This window comes from Zingiber officinale, chromosome 11A, assembly GCF_018446385.1.
Source record: "Zingiber officinale cultivar Zhangliang chromosome 11A, Zo_v1.1, whole genome shotgun sequence".
Classification (NCBI taxonomy): Eukaryota; Viridiplantae; Streptophyta; class Magnoliopsida; order Zingiberales; family Zingiberaceae; genus Zingiber; species Zingiber officinale.
The window spans coordinates 26,239,969-26,266,541 of NC_056006.1; the positions used below are offsets into that span (position 1 = coordinate 26,239,969).

General features: G+C 36.5%; 1 protein-coding gene across 2 annotated transcripts; it reads right to left on the minus strand.

Moving 5' to 3' along the window:
* Positions 1–891: 891 nt before the first annotated feature.
* Positions 892–26,263, minus strand: LOC122031017 (peroxisomal nicotinamide adenine dinucleotide carrier-like). Of its 2 annotated transcripts, none has more exons than XM_042590063.1 (11): positions 25,751–26,263; positions 25,560–25,670; positions 25,403–25,477; positions 25,128–25,234; positions 13,946–14,000; positions 5,950–6,090; positions 4,420–4,488; positions 4,229–4,336; positions 1,604–1,672; positions 1,280–1,334; positions 892–1,143 (listed from the first exon to the last, which is right to left on the minus strand). In XM_042590063.1, the coding sequence occupies exons 1-11, from the start codon at positions 25,829–25,831 to the stop codon at positions 950–952; spliced, it is 1,065 nt and encodes a 354-aa protein (XP_042445997.1). In that variant the 5' UTR covers positions 25,832–26,263; the 3' UTR covers positions 892–949. The 2 variants fall into 2 exon arrangements, with proteins under 2 accessions (XP_042445997.1, XP_042445996.1); XM_042590062.1 differs by having other exon boundaries at positions 25,128–25,258; positions 25,751–26,262.
* Positions 26,264–26,573: the final 310 nt, after the last annotated feature.

The following is a 26,573-nucleotide window of genomic DNA, read 5'->3' on the forward strand; positions in this document are numbered from 1 at the left end:
TTTATTATCCTGCACACTTTACATTATATATATATATAGCCTGATTCCTATTCCCGCTGGGTGTGTGGAGCATCTGAAAGTGATTCGGAACCCCGAATGTTTATGATATTTTTACTACTCATAGAGTGCTGTTTTCATAAATTAAACTTAAGAATTATTAAATAGTAGAGCATTTCAGACAACTGTTGATGATATTTGGTAAATTCCTTGGTCATTCTTCTCTTGCTCAAGTATTTGAACCCTTGCATTGTTTGGCAAGCCTGTGTACTACAACTAGTTCATCTCTTCAAGCAAATTGGACAAAAAAAAAAATGCAATCCTGAAGCCAAAAATCAACTACTCTTTAACTAATCATATCACAACATGCACTGCAGCATAAATAATTGCAAATTGAAAATGGTGCTTGAGTCTAGCTTTTTATCCTCGATCACGGAGTCGCATATTTGCTAAATTCGAATTCAGCCAATGCCTTTATACAGCAAACTTGTCTAGAAATCATGGTGGGTGGTCTGCCATTGATCAAACAACCAAAGGAAGGTTACCATGGTTAATACCTAAGTTCCATCACATTTGTTAACAGTCCCAACAAACTATTGTCAACCATATCCTTCTAGGCAACCGATAAACTCATGTTTTGAGTATATAAAAGGGATGGAAGAGATGGAGCAAAAGCGCCGTGCTAGAGAAGCAGGGCTAGTGTTGGCCTCTAGCTCAGGCTGCTCTTCCTGCCATGATGAAAGACGAGTATATTCTTGAGAAGAATGAGTTGCTACCTACAATAGGTTTGTCTAGTGACAATTGCATTCTACTAGTGATGATACTTGCTTCTACACTTCTGTAGTATAGATCAATATACAAAAGCCAGAAAAGAAAATATTCAACTAAACTTACTAATGAAACCTCCTTATATTTGCAAATCTGGAATGGTGAGACAACGATATTGTGTTCTTCACTCACCAATTGCTGTCGTATGTATTTTCTTACCCTTGTCAGAAACAAAAATAAAAGCCTTAACCAATTCTTCTTTTACCATGAAGAGGACCGAAGCAGCAAATACACTCTGCACAATCTTGGTCCCCATGCCTTTATAAAATCCATACAGTCCTTCGTAACGGATCATCTTTAGTATCGCATCCAGAGTTCCTGCAGTAGAAAAACGTATTCGTGTCTGAATCACTAAAGGCAAGCAAGCAATTTATGCATTCTTCAATAAGGAAAGAAAAAAGTTAAGGCTTCAACTTTCGCTGCTTCCCAGACTCAGAAAAAAGAACTCCTATACCTGTGTATCTAGACATTGCATTCTTGCCGATTTCTTGCTTTGCCTGTAACCTAGACTGCAATCATGGAAAAATTGAACAGAAAGGGAATTAAATACCAAATGTAAGCATCACCATACTATGCTAACTATTGCAGATGAATTGAAAATATCTATTGGAGCTGTCCCACATGACTTTAGAGGTTGTCTTGGACTATGAGGCACTTGGATTATTTTCCAAAACTACTGACTTAAAATTAAATTTCAGATGGAAAGGGAAAAAATGAAGGGAACAACAATATCTAGACTCTTTTGGAATAGACAAAATAAGAAAGGAGTTAACCATACCTTCACAACTAATAAAGGATATGTTACCACCGTTGCCCCTAGTTTTGCTAGCGCCCCCAGTAAGAAAACCTGCACATGATGGTTGAGAAAGCTTAGGATGAACAAGGATCGATCTTTTCTCTCACAGAGGAATTTCCAGTTCTCAGGTTGCTATTTCCAGCAAAAGATTGAACTATGCCATATATCTTTCTTTAGGACCTTGAGTGCTTTCTTTTCCTTTAGTCTGTTGCATATTGTCTTATGTGCCACTTCAGGGAGAAGCCTACTAGAAAGATTTGTCTGTGATCTCTCTTTGATCACTCTATTGATTCTCTCATCTGAGATTGCAAGGACCATTAGTTGCACGCCCTATCAATAATTTGCAGAGGTTTCTTATTGCGTTTACCTTTTCATGATCATGACCTTAATTATCCTTTTCTGGTTTTGAGAACTTTTCTGATCTATGTAATATGTGGCACTAATCTCATATTTCTACTTCTAGATTTAGGGTTTAAATGAGACTCATGAAGAGTTTATGTTGTTCGAATGATCTAGGGTTTTAGGACCCTTATCTCTTGTTAATTCATTGATTTGTTTACCAACATAAAAAAAAAAAGTGCAGCCGAATGCACGAAGCTCCCGCCATGCGGGGTCCCGAGGAAGGATCCATTGTACGCAGCCTTACCCTACTTTTTGTAAGAGGCTGTTTCCAGGATTCGAACCCGTAGTCTTTTGGTCACATGGCAACAACTTTACCTTTGCGCCAAGACTCCTCTTCATTTAAGATGTAACCTAGCTCAATGATTAACTTTATCCTACACATTGTTATATTTGGTCTCATGGTTAGCACACCTAGCATCTACATCTCCATAGTAGGGGGTAGCAAATTCTTTCATTATGGCCGATATGCGAATAGAGAAATAATGAAAATTCTAAGGTAGTTTGAACAGTAAGCTAAGAAAAAAAATAAGTGGTGATGTTGTATTTTTGGATAAAGATATGAAGGAATTTAACATTTTGTGAGAGACGATTGAATGGCTAAGATACACTAAACTAACAAAATTAAACAAAAATATTTTTCAAAATAAGGTGCAATTTAGGTGATCCCCTGTAAAATTTGGCAAGCACATACCACTCATAAAATGAGAAAAGGTTGCATTTGGTGTGATCTTCCTCCCTTACAATATGCACTTGCAATTTTGGCCTGCAATTGGTGTCGAACTAGATCCAAGATCTCTTGCATGAGATCTCAAATAATACATTTGAGGTGGGGCCAACCACTTTAAATGTTCTCTTTCTTTAAAAAAAGATGAAGGTTATTACAACAACAATAACCAAGCCTTATAAGGTGCAATTTTATTTAGGCGAACCCCCGTAAAAATTGGCAAAAGCACATAACACTTATAAAATGAGAAAAGGTTGCATTTGGTGTGATCTTCCTCCCTTACAATATGCACTTGCAATTTCAGCCTGCAATTGGTGTCGAACTAGATCCAAGATCTCTTGCATGAGATTCTCAACTAAGCTTTAACCCACTAGGTGAGATCGGCCAATGAAGGTTATTAGAGAAAAATAATTAAATTGGAAGGTGGGGTCAAGAATTCTTCTCTTCAAATCAATAGAGGCTCACCACTTTGATAAATATGGGGGTCTAGAAATCTGGTTTGCGTATGTTGTGGTTGAAGATAGGGATCTATTGTGATTGAGGAGGCACTAGTAGGTTTGATCTGGCAGAGATGCCATCAGGCCTTGCAGATCAGAAGGCACACAAGAGGATGCAGGGGTTGGAAGAGAGCAGACCCTCAATTGACTTGAGAGGAGACTCCCCTGTAGGTCTTTGGCTAGAGGTGAATGCAGGATGGAAATCAAAGAAGTTCAACTTAGTAGTGGTGCCTTTTTGAAGAGAGTTCTTTTGCAAAAGAAACACAAGGTGGCATAGGCAGAAAATCTTTGTTGGTGTGAGAGGAAGATCCTACATAGGGTTAAGGTCAGACATAGATTCAACCAATTGATGCACAATGACAGCCAAGGCACGAGGAGAAGATCTGCAAGATAAATAGAGTGACAAGCTCCCAGGCTTAAGGTCACAACTTCGGCCTCGCGAGAAGTGAGGAGAATATCTACGAGACAAATGGAATGGGAGAGATTTGTCAACGATTGTCATTGGGAGTCATCTTAGAGAAGAAGCAAGGGTGTTATAAAAGGTGCTGGGGTCATAGTGATTTCAAAATATTGCTATTGCAAGAAGGCATTGGGCTATCTCATGTGGGCGAACAATGAGAATGTTTTGTACGCAGGGACAGAGTTGCAATGCACTATTAATTGGGTTTATTTATGAGGCATCAACGATGGGTTGTTGGCATAGGAGAGATGAGTGGAAGGTGTTGCAGGAGAAAGGAGGGACAGAGGAAACAAAGGGTAAAGCTTTGGCGAGTCGAAACATGCGGATTGTGAAACAGATTTTGAAATAGGTTCCTCTAGTTATAACTAACATTTACTAAGTTTGTAATTGGCATTTTGCAAATTTGCAATGACTAGCAGCAAAATATTAGTTTAAAAGATTTACGAACTTTTAGAAAAAAAAACTAATAATTTTGCATTAATTCCATTTGTAGTCAATGAAATAGAGAAGTGGATGATATATACCTGTAAAGCGGTTACATCTTTTACTCCATTACCATTTCCACTGCGCTTTTTCCGTAGGTGCTTTAATGAGGTTTCATAAATCATAAACTGAATTGATGGATTGCATACCTGCAAGAATAGTTTTGAGTCTTTAGGTCTCTGAAAGATCAACATTCTCACGATACACAATGATTATTCATCAAGGCTAACACCATGATAAGAGTCGGGATGAGCCCTTTCCAGAATCCTTTTATGCCTGCTTCGTTGTAAACCTCCCTCACCTGAGCAAGATATTAAGTGTATTAATCAGCAACATGCATCAGCTAAAGCAAGACATGCAGACAACAATACTTCTTTTCTACCGGAAACAGCTCAAGCCACACAGTTTGAAAGGATGCATAACTTGAGACTCCCAGAAGCCACATTCTAAGGCTCATGGCGTTCAACTCTGTTGTAATCATGAATGTATCTAATCTGATGGTCTAAATCCATAATTTCTCTAGTATTTCAAAGATTACTGAGGTCTTGAGAAGCTATCTTTTCTAAAGAAATTATTCACTGCTGGAAGATTGTACTGATATCTACCAAAAGTTAGTATGACGAGAATCAAACTAGAGAAAAAGATATCATGAAAAAGTAGGAAACAAAACCTGTGAATTTTGTATGATGGGTTTCACTCATCTCGCTCTGTTCCATGTACCAGCCAGCAAACAAAATAAAATGCATCGGCCATGTCGTGCAACATGAAAAGTAATTTTAAACCGTGTTTCATGCCGTGCAACATGAAAAGTAATTTTAAACCGTGTTTTAAATGATTTTATCAAATCAATAACTATGATATTTTGCACCAGCAAGTTTATCTATGCAGTTTATCTAGTTGTATGCATTGTTTAAAGTGTCGCGTCGAAATGGTCGAAACGGGCAAAACATCTCGTTCCGCCCTACGATCAACACCGACACGACCCCGGCACCAGACCCACAATAGCTGCGATGTGTTGCACGACCCCGTGGCCATAGCGGAGGGGTTGCTTGACCCCGCAACAGCAACAGAGGGGTTACATAACCCTTCTGCTGTTGTCACGGAGACATCGCGTGACCCTGCGGCCACTGCAGAGGGGTCGCACCACCACCGTGGTAGCGCTAGAGGAGTCATGTGATCCCCACAGCCATGGCTGAGAGGTCGCGCAACCCCGCGGCAGCGTCGAAGTCGCGCGATCTCTTGAGTGGTGTCAGATTTTTTTTAATTAAACTTAGATTAATTATTTTAATCAACTCCTAGCTATGATGGAAATAATCTAAAGAGACTTTATTAAATTCTAATAAAATTATCTAATTAATTTTATATTTTATTTATTTTAATTTAAAATTATAATAAAATTTTTATTTATTTATTTATCTATTTTTATATCTTTTCCTTTTTAAAAGATTTTTTTTATATTGTTTATTTTGTTTATTTTTTAAATATTCATGTTAAATATATTTTTTTAATTAATATATTTTATATTTAAAAAAGATCGAAATTATATCGGCACGGCACGATACGGTACCGAAACCGTATCGTTCCGGTCCAAGAACGAAACCTTGACACGGTTCGAAATTTTAAACCTTGGTTGTATGTATACCTCTAGTGTGTGCTCTTGGATATCATAGTACAACTTTTGCTATTAATGAGTAAAATATCATTAAAAGAATTGAAAATATTTATATTTACATATATGTAAAGAAATATTGTTTTTTCTAACCGCATGAAATGTTCCATATGGCTGTGGTTTGATCAGTTCAAGTTTAGCCAACTCATTCTCCACATTAGTGATTCGAGCATATTCCTTCAAGATAGCCTCCTTTCTAGCCTCCATGATTCTCCTCTCTGCTTGTGTATGTGTCTGCAAGGGTGTTAAGTTCCAAAATCAATGCATTATAAATCACAGTAGCATTATATGAAAGTTGAGACGAAAGGATAAAACATTGCATGCATTTTTATTCATATGAGCAAAACTTACACTCTAATAAGCGTGCTATAAGACTGAGTTAGCAAGAAGAAGAGGCACACAAATTGACTACTTGTATGGACACAAAGGAGAATAGAAACAATAAACTATTCAGCTGGAAAATAAGCGGACTCAGTTTTCCACTAGAATAGGAACCTTCAGATAGGGAAGGCTTGCCTTATCCAGCTGTGACTCACGCAGATTTAAAAGAATGTTTTCTTACAATAAACTGATAAAGCTATGCCAAATCAGAATGGAATCTGATTGAATGAAGTCAATCTTTAATTCTGAACTCCTAGCAGTAGAGAGAATGGACCACTAAAGGAACTAATGGAAGGCACAAATTCTCTGACCCTAGATCGTAAGAGCACTCATGACAAGGATTCTCTGGTTGAGCTCTCTCTCTCTCTCTCCATATATATATATATATATATGCACTTGTACACGCATATGCACATGTCTAGCATGCAAAGTTGAATAAAAAGTTCTCTTTTTTCCTAACAGGAAGTATGCTTAGACAAACTGAACTTGGTCAGCAAGTAGGAAATTCTTACAAATTTGACTGAAAATATACGCATAGAAGCATATAGATCTATGATATTGAATTCAAATAGAATAAATTCACAAGGCAATCACACTAATTCTTTTAAGAATGAAGTTCCATAGACTATTTGTTATAATATATGGTGCTTTTCTGCACTAACGCTAGGCATGTCAGTCTCACGGACCTTAATCTTTGCAACTAATATAAAGTTATCCCCAATTCTATGACGGCCCTAATCTCATTTTGTCTCTTGAAGATGAGGATAGCTAGGAAACATAAACGACACACTATCTACAATGTGAACTTACTACAAACAATTTCACGATGACCATTGGCTAAGCTAATTTCAAAAGTATATAACTGATTCCTTCTTAGGATTGTCATCTTTATTAACTTCCAGTAGTCACTCAAGTAATTGAACAGATTTTGAAGTAATAGCCATAGACTACCCTGAAAAACTTGAATTTAAAGGATAGAATAGCAAGATATTTATGATGTAGCACAGCGGATGAACAAACATGGACCTCACCAAGAGGAGTAAACTCTCACAAAGAAGAAAAGTGGAAATTCAATATGAAAATAAATATGCTAATAAGAAAAAAAATGATAATTTAGTAGGGATTATAATTAATTACCTACTTATTGCCTAAATAAAAAAATACTAATTACCAGATAGCAAACAAAGTAAATCTCTAATTATTGCAGCCACTTTATTCTTTAATATTCTTCAATTTGTTTTCTTTTATTGCTGAAGTGCTAATTTAGAATTATCTTCAATTTCTTTTTCTTCATGTGTTGCCTATTATGATGATTTATTTCTTTCTCTGCTGACTCAAAAGAAGGAGAAGTGGTAGGTAAGGGAATCAAGTCAATAGGCTTACGAGCTTTCAACCCATACACGATTTTGAATGGACTACGATTGGTAGACTTTATGGAATTGTTGTGAGCAAATTTAGTAAGTGGCAAGATTGAGTCCCAACTACCTGAAATTTTTCACCCACTAAAACATTTTAACAAATTTCCTAGACTGCCATTAACAACCTCAGTTTGGCCATTAGCCTGTGGATGAAAGGAGGAAGGAAATTTAAGTTGTGTCCCAAATAATTTCTCTAGTGTCTTCGAAAAATAGCTACCAAAGTTCACATCTCTATCTGACACTATAGATGAAGATAACTCGGGCAAATAAACAATCTCCCTAAAGAATAATTTGGCTATTTGTGATACACCATGGCATGGAATAAAATGTGCCATTTTTTAAAATTGATCTACTACTATTAGAATTGTGACTTCGGTTAGTCCAAGACAATCCTAAAACAAAATTCATGCTAATGTCTTTCCAAAGTTTATGGGGTATAGGTAGTAGCAAGGAATGAAATGTCATTCCGTGCAGCTCGGTATGGATGATTTTTATCGTTCCGTCAGACGGTCAAAATCGGCACAGAAGGCATCCCCGTCTCGAGGAGTCATGGACGCCTCCGGCGGCGCAGGAGGAAATACGGGACGCCTCCGATGGCGTTAGAGGAGTCACGAGAGGCCAGAGCTGGAAGCGTGCTGCTATGCCTTCGATATCAAGGCATCACCGGACAACCCCTGCTGCCGCCGGACTCGTCCAGTGTCGCTGGATCCGTCCAACGATGCTTTCGGTGCTGCCGAACGCCCCCCGTGGCGATCGCAAGCAATCGATCACTTTTTTCCCGATAAATAATTATTTTATTTAATTAATTTAAACAATTTCTAAGGATGTGTGATATTTCGAACGGGCTTTTATAAACTCTAATTAAATTATCCTAATAAAATATATAAAAATATATTTAAAATTAAAATAATTTAATAAATTTTAATAATTAATATTTTGATTTTTTTAAATGATTTAAATTTCATTTAAAATTTAAAAAATATAACAATTCTTATTTATATTCTAATATATTTTTTATTATTTTGTATTATTTTAAATTTCATTTAAAATTTTTACAAAATAATAATTTTAAAAAAAAATTCTAAAAAAAATTAAAAATTCTAATAAATTATATTTATATTATTATTTTGTACTTTTTTACTTGATATTTTTTTTACTCTTTAAAATATATATTATTTAATTAATAATTAAGTAAATGAATAAATAGTTAATTGATATAATTATTATTATATATAAAGTAATATCTTGTAATAATTTATATATTTATTATTATAGATAGATCTATTTTAATTCGAGTTATTGATATATCAATTTTATTTAAATAAAACTTTTTTTAATTATTTTTTTTAACAATATTAAATTGTTCAATAATTGAGAACTTATACAAAATCAATATACAACTTATTTTTATATATACCATAAGCATATTTATCTTATAATTATTATATATAAATAAATAAATAAATACCAAAACTGTATCAGTACGGCACGATACTATACTTAAACCCTATCATTTCGGTCTGAAACCGAAACCTCAGTACGGATCAAAATTTTAAACCTTGGGTAGTAGGTTGTACAATCCTGTGTTTTGTTTGGTTGCCTTTATTGTTTGGCATGTACAGCATTGTGACACAATTCGTGCAACTTCTCGTCACAATAAAGGCCAATAAAATCAATCTAACACAAGGATAATAGTCTTGTCTTTTCAAAGTGTCCATCTAAGCCACCTGCATGAAGTCCCCAAATAAGAAAATCTCTAAGTGCAGTCCTAGGAATACATAATGTATACTCTTAAATAGGAAATTGTCTTAGATCACAAAATCTACCAAATCATGATGATTCCTATTTTGAACGTCTTGAAAATTTATCCCAAAGACAAGGCAAGTGCATATTCATCTTTGAGTTAACCGAATCCTACTACAATCATATTCATTGCATGTAATGTGGAAACAACACGATTTAGCGTATCAGCTGGTTTGTTGTCTACACAAAAGTATAGTCCTGCAAGAACTCAACCCACATAGCATGTTTAGCACTTAATTTCTTTCTTATTCTTGAATAATAACATAAAACTCTTTGTCATAGGTGGAATAACATTGTTGAGTTTTTTCACTAAAGAATGCAATTGGCTGACCTTCTTGGCTCAATGCACCACCTATATCGACTCTTGACACATCACAAGACACCTCAAATGGTTTGAATAGGTGATGTCTAAGAATAGGTCCCTAGTCATCCTTTCTTTTATCTCCCTTACGACAGTTGAGGCAGATCTAGTCCATTGAAATTCCCCCTTTCAAGGCAAATTGTTATGGAAGACATTATGATACAAAAGTCATTAATCAAGTAATGATAAAAGGTTGCAAAGCCATGAAAACTTCGAGCCTCTAAAAGGATATGCGACTCTAGCCATTCCTAGATTACACTAATCTTTTTTTGGATCTATTGAAATGTCTTCTACAAAAATAATGAATCCAAGAAAGCGAACTTGAGGTTATAGGAAGGAGCATTTCTTTAGATTAACAAACAATCTTTCCTTTATGAGAGTCTCTAGGATGAGGTAGATGTGCTTCAGGTGGTCATCATATGTCAAGCTATATATCGAAATGTTATTGAAATGGACTACCTTAATACATGTTCATCAACCTTATGAAAGTACTAGGAGCATTTGAAAGTCCAAAGGGTGTGACACTCATAGAATCCATTTTGTGTTTTAAAGGCAGTTTTTCATTCATCGCCAACCCTAATTCTAATTTGGCGTTATCCACTACGCGAGTCAATCTTAGAGAACCAACATGCTTTGGCCATAGTCAAGCATAAAAGTCTCAATATGGGAAACTTATACTTAGTTGTGATCTTGTTAATGGAACGACTATATATACACATTCTCCAAAAACCATCCTTTAAGAACTAACAAAGCGGCAACAATACATGGACTCATACTTTCTCCAATAAAGTCCTTCTCTAAGAGTCCTTTAATTTGCCTATTCAATTCAACACACTTTAGGGTATTCATTCGATAGTGGGGTAGGTTGGGTAATTGCGATCTTGGGACTAGATCAACAACGTGTTGGATCAAGCACATAGGTGGGAGTTCGTTGGGTAATTCTTCACTAATTATATACAAGAATCCATCTAAAATCTCTTTGACTTTAAGGAAAAGGCTTTTGGCGAATCTCTAGTGCCAAGTGTGAGGTTCTGTGTTACTAATGCTATCATGATTCCCAACTATTTTCCTACTTCAAATTAACGTCGTGTAATATGGTGGAGGGATTGTTTTGAGGATTGGGTCAATTTAGAGTTGGACTTAGGTTTCTAGGCATTGTTGAGTATAATCAAATGTTTTGGCCATTATGCTTAAAAAAAATAGGTGTTTTCTCTTCCATAGTAGGTAACCAAGGATGATATGGGCTACACTCATAGGAAGAACGCCCCACCATATTTTATCCTTATATGGGCCCCATCTCTATAGGAGCCAAACACCTTTGTGCAACTGGAAAGGAAGTCTGATTTACCCATACTGTTTTGTAGGGGCTCGAGTGAGGTTCAAGAATAGCTTGGATCCTAGAAATGACTTGTGTGGATACTACATTCATGCAACTCCCACTATCCATCATGATTTTACAAGACTTACTCCCACATTTTGCATATGTGTGGAAAAATGTTAGTGTGTTTCCATGTGTCATTAGATGTAGGCAATTAGGCATGGGAAGGATGTGATACACAACATGGAGTCCTATGGTTTGTTCTTCAATTTCCTCATTTTCATGGTGCTTATCAAGGTGGTCAATTTCTTCGCCACTACCGGGAGTCGGAAAGTATGCTACTTCATTGTTAGGATTTGATTTTTGTTCTATGGTTAAGGCTCTATAGGGACACTGGATGCCACATGACCTTTTATGACAATTAAAGCATTGAATGTTAGAGCTTTCTATTTTTTTAGAAGTTTATGTATTTGTCTTTACTAGTTGAATGACAAATCTAGGGTGGGTTGAAACAATGGATTTGCTCGATTGTTGTGTAGGGGCACTGCCAATCGAGGGGGTTAGTGATCACAAGGTAAGGGCATTCACAAATTGCTCAATCTCTTTAGCCTTATGACAGGCCTCTTCAATTAGGTTGGGGCAAATAATTTAACTTGTCATTGAATTTCAAGTATCAAACCATTAACAAAATGGATTAGGATTTTCCTAGGATCTAATTTGGGGTTACACACATTCATAAGTTGTCAAATTTACTCAAATATTCCATTATGCTCATGTTTGATTGTTTTAGATTAATCCATATGATGTATTGTTGGTTTCTAAAGTATGTTGCGACGTTTTTCCTCTACCTAATGTGTGACTGGTTCTTTGTTTGCGGCATATTAATCTTAGATACCCTGCCAGTGTTTCTTTGCCAAACCGACAAGTTTGAATTTTGCAAATTGCGCTCGTTCAATTTGGGTCATATCATACCAATCAAAGTAATCTTCAATCTCAACAACTCAGTCAAAGAATGTGTTTGGGTCTAGCCGACCATCAAAATTTAGGGTATCTCGTTTAACTCAATGTAAGGCTTAGTATTTGGTCGAAATCAAATAGACTGAAAATCGAAATTTTTTTAAACCAACCGAACCGACCGAATTTCCTACAAAAAAACCAAACTGACTGAACCGATAAAATATCGATTAATTTGGTTTTTGACCGAATTAACCGAAATTTTAAAGCCTTATTCGATTTTAACTAAAAAAATGAAATTTTATTTAATTAATTATAATTTTAAATAAAAAAATTAAATTAATATTCTTATTTGGTTTAACAGAATTACAAAATTTAAAACCGAAACTGAATCGAATTAACCGAAAATCGAACTGAATTTAAAAAAAATGAAAACCAAATTAACCGAACCAAATTTCTAAATTCAATCGGTTCGGTTCGGTTAATTCAATTTTTCCAAATTTTTGATCACCCCTAATTCGATGGGTAGTATCTATTTTTATTCTAAGTTTAGGTCTAACTCTAGGTCGGGTTTGTGTGTTTTGAAAATGATCTTCCTCATCAATGACTGATTGATGGTCCTAAGGTGGTTGATGCCTAGATGATTGTTGAGCTACATGGGATATGTGATCTATGGACTTAGAATTTGTATCCTTTAGCAGCTTGTTGAATACTAACAGCATGAACTTTAAACCGTTCTAGGTCTTCCACTCTTGATTGAAGGGTCTTAAACTCATCTTCCACAAGTTTATACCTAGCATCTATTTCTCTCATGGTAGGGTTTCTCGTCATAGCAAATGAAGAGGTAATGAGATTTTTAAATTAACACAATAATTTTAAGGAAACAAGTTAGAACTTATAAAACTAATGACGAGACAAATAGAAAATTAGATAAATAAAATGACTTAAAATAGGGGCAAACTAATGATGAGAAAAATAGGAAATTAAATAAATAAAATAACTTCACGATCCTCACAAAGAGGAGTAAACTCTCCAAGAAGAAAAGTGGGAATTCAATTAATTCAAGATGATTAAACTACACAACTCTAGACTTCTTTTATAGACATGACTCAATAATTAATACAAACATAAATATGCTAAATAAGAACAAAATTGATAATTTAGTAAGGATTATAATTAATTCTCTATTTATTGCCTAAACAGGAAATACTAGTTATCAAATAACAAACAAATCAAATCTCTAATTTTTACAACCACTTTATTCTTTAATATTCTTCAATTTGTTTCCTTTTATTGTTGAAGTGCTAATTTGGACTTATCTTCAATTTCTTTTTCTTCAAGTGTCACCTATTATGATGATTTATTTCCTTCTCTCATTAATTTCTCAAACATGTCTCTATCATATTTTATGTTTGAACTTCCAATTTAACTAGACTTTGTTTCCCCTCTAAACCTTTCGTTTTTAACCAATCATAGGCACTTCATTTTCTATGTAACTCAGACTTTTTCTATAAGGACATTGTTTCTGTTTAATCTTAAAGGAGAAAACTTACCTTTCTCTGAAAAACTCAGTTGATCTCAAACAACCAAATCTATTTTTTTTAATTTACTCATGTCAAAATTAATTACTAAAAGAGGCATATTACCTTGGCAGAAATTTTTGCAAGATAAGATCACTACTGAATGTGTGAAGAATATTCCAAACTATTTCATAGCTGTGATAATCCTTAGCCATGGGATCTAGGTTTGTCATGTTCACACACATAGTTACATATAGGAATAACAATGACGTGAGATAGGCAAAAGCCTGCAATGTATGTTGTTATGATCTTAAATTGAAAGCAAATAGATTACCTGCATACGAGTAACCAGGACCCATATTGGATTAGTCAGCAACACATTCAATGACCTGAAGAAACAACACACGAGAATTGAACTTCTAGCCAAAGACATGAATGAACAAGATCAACTTATGTCACCACTGAAATTGTCTAGAGAGTCTATGGGATAACAAAACTACAAGGACACTCGAAGCTCCATCTTGAGCAGAAACACAGAACAAAACGAGTTGAATAAATTATTTTAGCTAAATAGTAACCAGTCCAAATGCCTTTTAATGCTTCCATAAACAAACTACATTTTATACAAATTTAATTTTTTCCAAAAAAAAAAAGACAACTCAATGACCTGTTGACAAACAAACAAAAATCTATATTAGCTGATACAATGACTCTAAGAGAAATGAGTGCAAAACATGTAGCGCGAAGTCCAAATTAATGCATGGAGCGAGAATCAAATTGCAAAATTGATAAGGGCCTCCTAGGGATCTTTATTAAATACCACCCATCATGTGGTGTGGATTGTAGAAATTACATTAATACAATCAATACAAGCACAAGGGACTGCCTAAAATAATATACTAATATTTTTCCTAAAACGGTATCATTTGTCTCATCTCTCCTCATTCCTTGCTCAATGCAGAAGAACAAGGATCTTCTGTGCCTGCCACTTCCAAGCGCTTCTGCAATCCAAGCCTCTTCCTCCACACCCAGAGTTTGCAAGCAAGGTTTTGAATCTCGACCCGTGTCGAAGTTTCGGTTTCAGATTGAAACGATATAATTTCGGTATCGTATCGTACCGTGCCGATATGGTTTCGGTATTTTTTTTATTATATATATATATATAGTAAATATTAGATAAATATGTTTATTGTGTATAATTCAAAAATAAATTGTATATTAATTTTGTATAAATTCTCAATTATTGAACAACATGATATTGTTAGAAAAAATAATTAGGAGGAATATTATTAAAATAAAAAAATTTATATATGTAAAAAATAATATCGGAATATAATTTAGAACTCTCAATTATTTAAATAATATATATTTAAAAAATAATTTAAATAATTATGTAAAACATTAAAAAAAATACAAAATATTTTTTTTTAAATTATTAGAATATAAATATGATTTTTTATATTTTTTTTAATTTTCTTATAGAATTTTTAAATAAAATTTAAATCAATAAAACTAATTTTCAAGATATTAATTAATATTTTTTTAATTTTAAATATATTTTTTAAATTTTATTGGATAATTTAATCTGAGTTTAGAAAAGAAATAACACAAAAGTTTTTAATTAATTTAAATGCTAGATTTTTTTCTCACGAGCGTTGCGAAGACAGAAACCCGACTTGCGGACGCGAGGCATCGGGCGGCGCTGGAGGCGGCGGGCGAGGCATCGGGCAGTGCCGAAGGCAGCGGGCGTGGCGTCCACCGGCGTCAGAGGCGTCCAGCGACGCTTCCGGTGGCGCCGAAAGCATCCCGCGACGCCTCCGACCCCACCTGTGATGCCTCCAAATCTTCTGCAGTTCTACGAAGAGGATTGGAGGTCCCGCGATTCATCCGGAGGCGTCCCGCGACGCCTCCGGTGATCCTCCCTCGGGTCCGGTGAGCCTCGCTCGCGTCCTCCAGCGATTCTTGGCTGGCGACGCACGCGACGCGATTCCTCTCATCGCCGCTACGAGGAATGCAGTGACGCACGAAACAAAGTGGCTCACGGTGCCGGTTTTGTGCGTCAAGTGGAACGGCAAATTTCGTCCGTGCCGTCCGGCACGGAACGAAATTTTGTTCCCTGTTTGCAAGCACCATCCTTATTGCTCCATGCCAGAAGCATTAGCTTCTTTCTCCATGTCAGCAATCTACAATTATCACCTAGATCATTCCAGTCATATCTGCCATCTGACACCCATATCCTCAGGAAGCAAATCATGACCTCAACAAGAACCCAGAAGTAGTGCCTATATCACTTCCCTTGATCTAATAGATTTCAACCTCGCTACTGGATCTGGTGTTTTTCTTCACTCACTGGAATTTTTTTCTTCAGAGAGATGCCACACTTGGACAGCAGAAGACTCCATGTTTTGTTGATACCTTTTCAACATTTAGTAGTGCTTATAAACTCTTTTGTCAAGAGTTTCATTTGACTCAAAATATCGATTCCAAGGTTTTGAATCTCGACCCGTGCTAAAGTTTCGGTCTCAGATCAGAACGATACGGTTTCGGTATTGTATCGTACCGTGTCGATACAGTTTCAGTATTTTTTATTTATATATATATATAATAATTATTAGATAAATATGTTTATTGTGTATAATTCAAAAATAAATTGTATATTAATTTTGTATAAATTCTCAATTATTGAACAACATGATATTGTTAGAAAAAATAATTAGGAGGAATATTATTAAAATAAAAAAATTTATATATGTAAAAAATAATATCGGAATATAATTTAGAACTCTTAATTATTTAAATAATATATATTTAAAAAATAATTTAAATAATTATGTAAAACATTAAAAAAATACAAAATATTTTTTTTAATTATCATAATATAAATATGATTTTTTAGATTTTTTAAATTTTTTTATAGAACTTTTAAATAAAATTTAAATCAATAAAACTAATTTTCAAAATATTAATTAATATTTTTTTAATTTTAAATATATTTTTTTAATTTTATTGGATAATTTAATCTGAGTTTAGAAAAGAAATAACACAAAAGTTTTAAATTAATTTAAATGCTAGATTTTTAAATGCCAAAATTTTTTGACAAATTTTGAAGAGCATTGAAAATGAGGTGGCAGGCGAGGCGTCGGGCGGTGTCGAAGGCGGCGGGCGAGGCGTCCACCGGCATCAGAGGCGTCCAGTGACGCTTCCTGTGGCGCCGGAAGCGTCCCGCGACGCCTCCGACTCCGCCTCTGATGCCTCCAAATCTTCTGCAGTTTTGCAAAGAGGATTGGAGGTCCTGCGATTCATCCGGAGGCGTCCCGCAACGCCTCCGATGAGCCTCCCTCGCCTCCGGTAAGCCTCCCTCGCCTCCGATGAGCCTCCCTCGCCTCTGGTGAGCCTCGCTCGCATCCTCCGACGATTCTTGGCTGGCGAAGCACGCGACGCGATTCCTCCCGTCGCCGCTACGAGGAACACAGTGACACACGAAACAAAGTGGCTCACGATGCCGGTTTCGTGCGTCAAGCGGAACGGCAAATTTCGTCCGTTGTTCCCTAGTCGATTCCACTACTACCTTCTTGGTCGATTCCCTGGTTCTTCCTACCATGCATCTTTCCAGCCTTTCTGACTCAATGATTATCACCAAGGAGAAGGTAAATGGAAAGAACTATAAACTTGGTGAACTACAGCAGTTCAAGTTTGGACCACGTGCTATATTCACCCAAAATACGTCACCACCTTGAGCTACCAAGATTCGTAAGACCACTAGAGTTACATGGTTGAAAATTAATGCCAAATTACTTGCTCTCCTTTGACAGTTCATTGATCCCGGCCATATGAGCATTCTTTTTTATTTCCTCTCCTATTTCAAGACTTGGCGCGGACTAGGAATTTATATAAGGGTGACAACTCTCTGGCCTATGACGTGATTGATACATGTACTTCCTACTCTTTATACACCTCTCAAGTTCCATATTCAAGGGCAATGAGTACAATTTTGGTAACATCATCTCTTTCTCTACGTACCACCGCTATGTCATACAATGTCACAATAGACAATGATCTCCACTTGTGGGTGAAGGGCATCAAAAAGATTTCTTTTTCACATTATAGTCTCTATTCTTTGTATTATAACTTTGAATTTTCTTGAATCAATTACCTGTTAGTGGGCATACTAAATCCTTTTCATATTCAATGTCATTTTCATTTTCATTCAAGATTCGAAGGCAAGAAAAGTGATTTGTGTAGGGCATGAATCTTGTGAATTGTACCAACTTATGCCTTTATCTTCTTTTGTACTTTTGATGGCCCAATCACTTCTTTAGACATGTAGTAGTCATGGTCTTCCTAATATTCATATGGTTGCTAGTCCATCTAGTCTTCAGTCTCTTAAGGGTATCATGTCAATCAAGGAATACTAAATCTTCATTCCCTAGTAGTGTTCATAAGTGTGCATTTATACCTTGAGTTTTAATTCATTTTCATTTTGATAGATCTTAGACGTGTCAATTTCACTCTTGAATTTAAGTACTTTGTAACTTTCATTAATGACTATTCTCAAGTAACTCCCATTGATGATCATTCTCAGATAAAATGGTTTTAAATGAAAGACCAATCTGAACTTTTCACTCTATTTTCCCATTCCTGCACTAAGATCTAAACTCAATCGTGTGTCTAAAGTGTTTAATGAAGATAATACTAAATGTTTCTCTTGTATTCTCCAATCATTTCTTTTGAGTATAGATATTATAGACTATTCTTCTTGACCTCACAACCAGCATCAACAGAATAGTGTAGTCAAAAGGAAAAATTAGTTGAGATCATCCACGTATATGTATTCTTTTTTTTTCTAGGTTGATGCTTTTCTACTGTTTGTTATTTTATAAATCATATTATCATTTAATTTGTTTCATGGGCAAGCTCCTTTCAAAGTCCTCTTTCCTTGGGATTGTAGGATCGAAGAAAGCACGGGTGAATAGCACGGCGCTTTTTCACATTTTTTTAAAAACTAGAGAGAGTACGCAGCGGAAATAAAAAAAAATAAAGCTAACACAATTTCTTTTTACTTGGTTCAAAGACCGGCGACGACTAGTCCAAGGCCTGCGGATATTGATTGCTTTCATTGGGCAATCCACTAAACAATCGATAAGTTCAAGAATTTGAAAACTAATAAAAAGAACAATAACACCCACAACACTATAGAGTAGAAGTTTGAGGGTTTGTTGTCGGAGCACTTTAGCATCGTAGCTGAGTTTCAGAGCAGTGCGAGAGTCATTCAGCGTGGAAGAATGTTATTCTGACCTCCTGAAAGAAGGATCTTTTTATAGTATATTCCAGGATCATGGACCAGCTCCAAGCGTCTCCATTGAGGCTTATCCGATCCACTTTCGTCGTTAAGTTATCCAACTCCAAGCGCCTAGATCACTCCCGGGCACTTGGACCGCTGACGTGGCAACATCTCGTCAAAGCTCTATCCAAGTTGCCTCTATCCCTTCTCAGGCACCTAGATTCCTCCCGACACCTAGATCCCTCCCGAGTGCTTGGAAACTGATCGCGTGTCTAGGTTCGAGGCATTCCAAGCACATGGATCCTATCTGGTTGCCCGAACCTCTAAGCGCCTGGATCCCTTCTAGGCGTCTGGAATCCCCTAACTCTGGCCGCCTATCTGCATCATAGAGTTAGCACAACAGACATAATAATAAAAGTGGAATTTAATTTGACAATTTTGGACTGTCCGATCCTAATTTTTAAATTTCGCGTGAAACCATAGGTCGAAATGATACTGTTCCTTTCAAATATCTGGTTATCCAGACCTGTTTGGACTTTTGCTCGACATCTGATCTTGACTTTTGGGACTTCCCGCTAGACATCCAGTCCTCGACCCTAGAGCTTCCCACATAATGTCCTTAACCCCTACGACTTCTGCCCAACATCCTTGATCTACCAAATCTTCTGCCAAGTCCACTCGACCAGGACTTCTCTACCCTGTACACTCGAGTAGGACTTCTTTGCCTAGTCCACTCAACCAAGACTTCCTTACACACTTACTCAAGCTCATTAGAACAACAATAAGTCTTAACTTTGAACCTTTGACAATATCAAAATACAGATTTGATTAGCTAGTGTTTTTAGCACCAGCAGGGATGATCTATGTTTTCTTCCACCATAGGTGTTTTGTTTTATCTACTTTCTTTATCTATATTTTACTCAGTGAATCTCATATTCAGAATGTCTATTGTTGCTTCTCTCTAAGGTCACACCATGTATTTATCTCTACTCATGTATTTTCGTTGAAGTTGTTGCCGTGTGACTTTGTAGTCACGAGTTCGAGTCCCAGAAACCTCATACAATGCAAGGTAAGGCTACATATAGACTCGACCTTGAGCTCGAACCCAAAACTAGGTTAATAACTTGGTTACCCTTGACTGGGTTCAATGATCCGATTACCCTTGATCGGGTTCAATGACCCGGTTACCCTTGACCTGGTTCAATGGGTCTAACCTGTTGGTGCAATCGACGTCTAGGATTTCGATGTTTGACAATATACCTAAATTTGGTCAATTTGACCAAGCGTTGATCCAAACAGACTTGATGTTTGGAAGAGAGAAGTCTAGTCAGGACTAGATGGCTAGCAAAGATAAGTCCTACCCAAAGGATAGGCAGGTGAAAAGTCTACTAAGTGACTAGTCCTAACTGGAGGTTAGGTAAAGTGGAAGTCCAGGCCTAGTGAGTGAAGTTAGGTAGTGGAAGTCTTGGTGAGTGAAGCTGGGCCCTAATGAGTGAAGCTAGGTGGTGGAAGTTCTGGTGAGTGAAGCCGGACCCTAATGAGTGAAGCTAGGTGGTGGAAGGGTGAGTGAAGCCAGGCAATAGAAGTCCTAGTGAGTGAAGCTGAGCAGCCCTAGGGAAGGTAACCCTAGGTTATACATGACCGACTGGTTTTCGATTAACCGCGCGCGGTCAATCAGACTAGCGAATCTTAAAATCTGTTAACACTGTCTTACTTTACTATTTTATTTATTATGCTAACTCAGTGTTATAGGAAAATCCAGCTAGGTCAACGGTCGATTGGATAGCTGGCATGAAGTCCAGACAGGTCGGCGGGATAATCAGATGTCTGGCAAGATGGTAAGTTAAGATAAGTCACTGGAGGAGAATGACTTGGTGAGGACACGTTCCCCATTTGAGGGAACAGTAGGCGTCGGTCCAATTTAGATCCATTTAGGATCCTTAAACTGAGACCTTGACTAGTTCCTAGTCCTAGAAAGTCAGGAACTAATTACTCTATTTATTATATTTGTGCTAACACTTGTCTTGCAGGGTATTTAGACTAACACATTTGTTGCAGGGCAAGAAAGCAAGCAAAGAAGCAAAGCTGCCTTCGGGTGAATAGTACCCGAAGGCACCTTCCATGGCTATGGAAGGCGCCTCAGTACTGTTCATAGTAGGCGCCTTCCATGGCTATAAAAGGCGCCTTCCACGGATAAAATTTGACCGGTTCGCAGATAAGGCACAACGAATTCGGGATAGATTTTATCCGATTGGAGGCGCCTTCAAGGCCTTTGGAAGGCACCCTCCAAGCCCTTTATAAGGCAGTTTCGAGGAAGCTTTGCAACAATAACTACATACGAGCTACTGCACATCCATTCAAGCTTCTAACTACTCCCGATTGCTGCTACGACTCTACTACGAAGCTAATGAGTCCGACAACTGATCCGAGGAGTTCCGGTCGCGCCCGGCAGATAGACATCAACACAAGAAGAGCTCTCATTTCGATCTATAAGAGTGTTGATAACTTTTTGTACTTAATTACTATAAAAGGGCAAGTGCAGTGTGTTGCACTTGACCTAACCTTTTTGTACTCGATTCTCTCTTCCGAGGGAACTGGAAGAGGTTTTTAGTGGATTCTCCATCAATAGGTCCGCGGGATTTGGGTCTTGGAGTAGGAGTCGTCGAAAGCTCCGAACCAAGTAAAAACCGCCTGTGTTTTCTTGTGTCTTGGTTTTTTTGTTTTCCGCTACTTACTCTGCTTTTAATTTTTAAAAGAAAACAAGTTTTAAAATATCACGTGATTCACCCTCTTCTCACGTGCGTCACGATCCAACACAACCCGTCTCTCAAGGGCTGGCCCAGCGAATAAGTGGTTCAACTTCCAGTTCATTAAATTTTTTTAATTTTATTTAAAGTTTTTTCATCAAAGCTTTTTATTTAATAATATTTTAGTTATATTAATGGTGTGGTTGAATATTAATTAACCTATTCTACTATTTTATTAAAGTTAATTTTTTAATATATTTGTCTTGAATTCTTTAATGTGGGACTATTTTGCCTTTCTATTAAAGCTAATTTTACAATTTATTTACCTTGAATTCTTTGATGTGGGCTATTCTACCTTTCTATTAAAGTTATTTTTACAATTTATTTATCTTGAATTCTTTGATGTGGGAGTATTCTACCTTTCTATTAATTTCTATTAAAGATAATTTTACAACTTATTTTCCTTGAATTCTCTAAATGTGGGAATGTTTTACCTTTAACTCATTAAATTTATTAATCTCATTTAACTCTCTTAATTACTCATTGGTCTTATTTTATCATTTTATTCATTCAATATTGAGTTTATAAAACTATTTGACTGGTATGATATATCTAATAATAAATTTATCAAGGAATATAATTTATTTAATAATAAAATTATATATATAGTGAAGACTATCATCAAATATATAAAATTAATTGAAAGATATCATTTATATGATATATATGTCTTATCAACTAAAATATAATAATATTAATATTAGAAAAAAATTATTAGTATCAAAAAATAAAAATGATTTAGGATTTAATATAATATTCTTCTCGATCTACTTTGACTTTTGACTTTTTACTTTGACTTTTGACTTTTTAGAAGCTCTAATTGTGCGAAAGTTATAAAAAGAATAAAAGAAATATAACTTTTAAAGAACAAAATAAAAGATTTTAATACTGCAATAACTAATGAACTTGAATTTAATGTTCTTATACTCTAAGGGTGCATTTGGTTCAAGTTATCATGCATAACCTTAGTTATGTGATTACAAGTTAATCAAATAACCAAGATTATGGGAAATAAAATATAATCTAATGTTTGATTCAACCCTAGGTAATGCAACAAAAATTTCTTTGCTTGGAGGTTTTAGTGTATAACTTAGTTTAAGGGCAACGAACCAAATAGGAAACCAACAAGGTGGAAAATCCCAAAACCGGAGGTAGAACAAGAGAGTTAAAAGCCCAAAAATTTAAAGCAGGAACTTACCTCTTCTCTGACAACAAGCTTCTGAAATGAATGGATCCAGAGATGTGAGAACCAGTCCACGTTTTCAAAGCAAATGGAAATGAAGGAGATTTGTGCGAAGGGGGAGAAATAGTCGGCTAGGGTTTTGGTTATATCTTTAGCGGATTGAGATTTGATAAAACTTTAAGTGTATTTTTGTCTGAAAGGGCAAAAATTAGAGGATAATTTCAAAAAAAAATTGTTAACCCCAGAATCACTTAAAACCTTACACTTCTAAGGTAATTACATTATAGATTATATACCCCCACTTGTTGATGTGATAGGCATTCTCCATTACCTAGGAACCACTCATTAGTTGAAACAAATATGGTTAAATAACATAACCTTAGGTAGATAACCAGGGTTACCAATAATAACCTTTAACCAAACATGCCCTAAGAGGATATATATACAACTTAAATAAGTGCAAACTCTTTTTTAGAAATTTATAATTTTTAAAATTAAATAATTATAATCTTGAATCGTCACAAACTATGAACCGAATCATGAACCATAATCACCTTGGAAGATTAGGGTTAAGGGTCAATATTTCTAGAACCGTCGAATCATCAGTTTTGAACCGTGGTCGGGTCTAGCTACATACAATAGACTCAAGGCAGTCTCATCCCTTCCTGCGATCTACTTTGGCGGAAGCTTCATGCATGAGCTGCCCTTTATGTATCTTCATGGAGTTGACTCTCTTTGAGCTCTTCACCGTCTCTTTCTAAGTCAACATGAGGTATCTCATGTTCGTACTTCATAACCATTACTATCCCTCCTGCCACCACAATATCCACCTTAGATGAATCACCTTCATAGGTGTATAGCTGAAAGCGAGATTTGAGCACACCATAGCTAATGCCTTCATCTTGCTATTTGGAAAGGTACTTAAACATTCTCTACTTTATACACACTTTTTCTCCATTTATCTAATGCTTCACTATCATACATATCTTATGCATTTTTGTCATTTTTAGCTTCCTGTAAAATCCATAAAACTATCTTAGAGGCCTTCACAAAGCCTAGTTTGCGCATGCAATGATTGGTAAGATGGAGACAGTCCACGTTAACAAGGCATAGTTTCTTCTTCTTCCTCTAAGAAAATCAATAATGGGTTGCAAGTAACTTTTCACTATTAAATGCTCTCTCAATGAAACTATAGGAGGGGTGTAAGCTTGCCTAATGGCTAAGGAACACACTCTAAATTATAGTGCAGAGTATTTTTAACATCTTTTCTCGTAACTAAGATTACTTCAATTCACCTCTTTCTCACTTTGGTGGTTGCCTTTCACTAGCCCTTTCATCAACTCAACAATAAGAATGTCTTTATTTATACTTTAAATAATTACTATGGAGGTCCATATGTAGCAACCTTTAGGTTTTGTTGCTCAAGGCTAGGTTGACATAAAGTGCAAGTTAAGGATTATGTGGATTGTAACAATTTCTAAGAACTTGATTTAGAAAATTTAGCTCTACCATCTTCAGTCTTTCATGACTATAAACATAACTATTAGTCAGAAAGATGATTTTTCTTATCACCTATATACACAACATTAGGATCACACAATTGGAGTACTCTATCAGCATTTTTAAATCAAAACTTAGTGAATCTCAACTATTTTGATACAGAAGTTACTTACTCATGGGGAAGATATTTACATATATCAATGAATATGCCTGATACACTAAAAGAGACTAGTATGCTAGGAACCAAACCAATGTCACCTATTGATCCTTAGTCAAATGGATACCATGATAGAACATAGTCCACCCTTAGATAAACAATCCCTATCGGGCTGTTATTCTTCTAGAAGGTAATCTGATCTCTTAGAAGAGAAAGAAGTAAACTGTCATAACCAAGTCAAGTGCAAAGATAGGTTATATAATTATGGTGCTAGCAACTTGAGAGTTTGGATTAAATAGTTGCTGATTAGAATGCAGTTAAATAATAAAGCTACCATGCACTTAGCTTCTAATCTAGTATTTTATGAGAGGATAAAACATAGAGAGATTGACCATCATTTCATAAGAGAGAAGGTGAAATTGTGGCATCCTTTGTCAGTAATGATAAATTTGCAAACCAAGTCAATAGAAGGTCCAAGGATTGAATGTATACATATATAACAAGTCGAGTTATCGAAGGAGTCGTAGGTGAAAAATATCTTCACATAAATAGAACTTATGTCCATATTATGGCATGAATAATACTCACCCTGCAATAGCTGCGACAACAAGCCAAGAGAACATACCCACAGTTCCATCACCAAGCCCTTTCTTCTTGCGGGCAGCAGCAATGGACTCTGCCTTATTCTTCAGTAACTGGTAGAAATAATAATATATTCCCTGGATATCATCTCACACCACATTATTCTCCCAAAGAATGTGAGGCTTTAAAGAGTTGTAGATTATAATAAGTATGGCTGGAAGGGTACATGTTGAAATGCTCGTGTAGTTAAGTATTGGGTTGGGAAAGCAAACAGGGCAGACCTGAGACGTAGCAGTGCCAACTAGCGATGGCTTAAGGCCACTGTACAGCCCTCCCCAACCTTCCATTTTGATAAGCTGCAACCCAGCAGGAGGAAAAGGAATCAGTGTTGAGGTGGAGGTCAAGACGCAAGCGCGCACAAGGTAGGAACAAGGAGACCTGAAACATTTCGGAGATGGTTCCTCCTGACGATGGGAGGTGGCCGCCGCCAATGACCGAGGCCTGCGACGTCTTCTTGGCAATCCTCTCGGTCTGTTGACGAGTATTCACCTACATTTATGTATGAATCAATAGCAGGATGAATCCGTGACAACAAAGTAAAGAATATGGACTATGGAACGAGCCATTACGGTCTGAATAGGGTAGGTGATTATCTGAGCTATGATGCCTCCGCCGGCGCCGGCTAGGCCATTAACCAGAGCGTTCGACATGCTGCTTCACGGACCCCTGACTCGGTGGATCGAGAATTTCCAAGGGGAGGAGCGTCAACCCACCACTTCAACGCGTCAATCCAGTTCCGCCTTGTGACGATTGCGAAGCGGAGAGACCCCGCCTCTCTCGCCGGTTGTAGATCCGGTCCGCCGAGATGGATATGGTAAGAAGGTGAAGTGGACTAAATATGTGGCAACCTCGCGCCGGAGAGTCAATCAAGTCTTAGGCTTCGCCGGCTGTTTATATCACAGCCTCCGTCGGCGAGGAAGTAGATATGAACGGAGATCTGGTGGAGGATTGGCGGATGGTTCCCCTCGCCTCAGACGCCGGTGCAGAGCTAGCAGCGGCGCTCGGCGGGGTTGGGGTTGGGGCTGGGGCCGGCGAGCCAGCGTGTGGTGGAACTGGAAGGCGAAGTGGATAAGGTAACGGCCGAAGGAGGAGTTGCCTTCCAAATAGCAAAACATACAAGGGCAAATACCTTAAAAGTCTATAATTTTCAGTAAATGTTATTAAGGCTCCTATATTTGAAATACAATACTCGTTTCACAAAATTTCAAAAGGCTAAAAATATATAAGGTAGCATGATAAAGTTACTCTTTATTTTCATTATTCTCGAAAGGTACTTTATTAATAATTTTACTTAATATTAGAGTAGCTTTTATTAATAAGTATTTAATTTTTCCAACTGATTAATTCTAAAAATAATTAATTCATTCTTATTGAAGCGGCCTATCATCATGA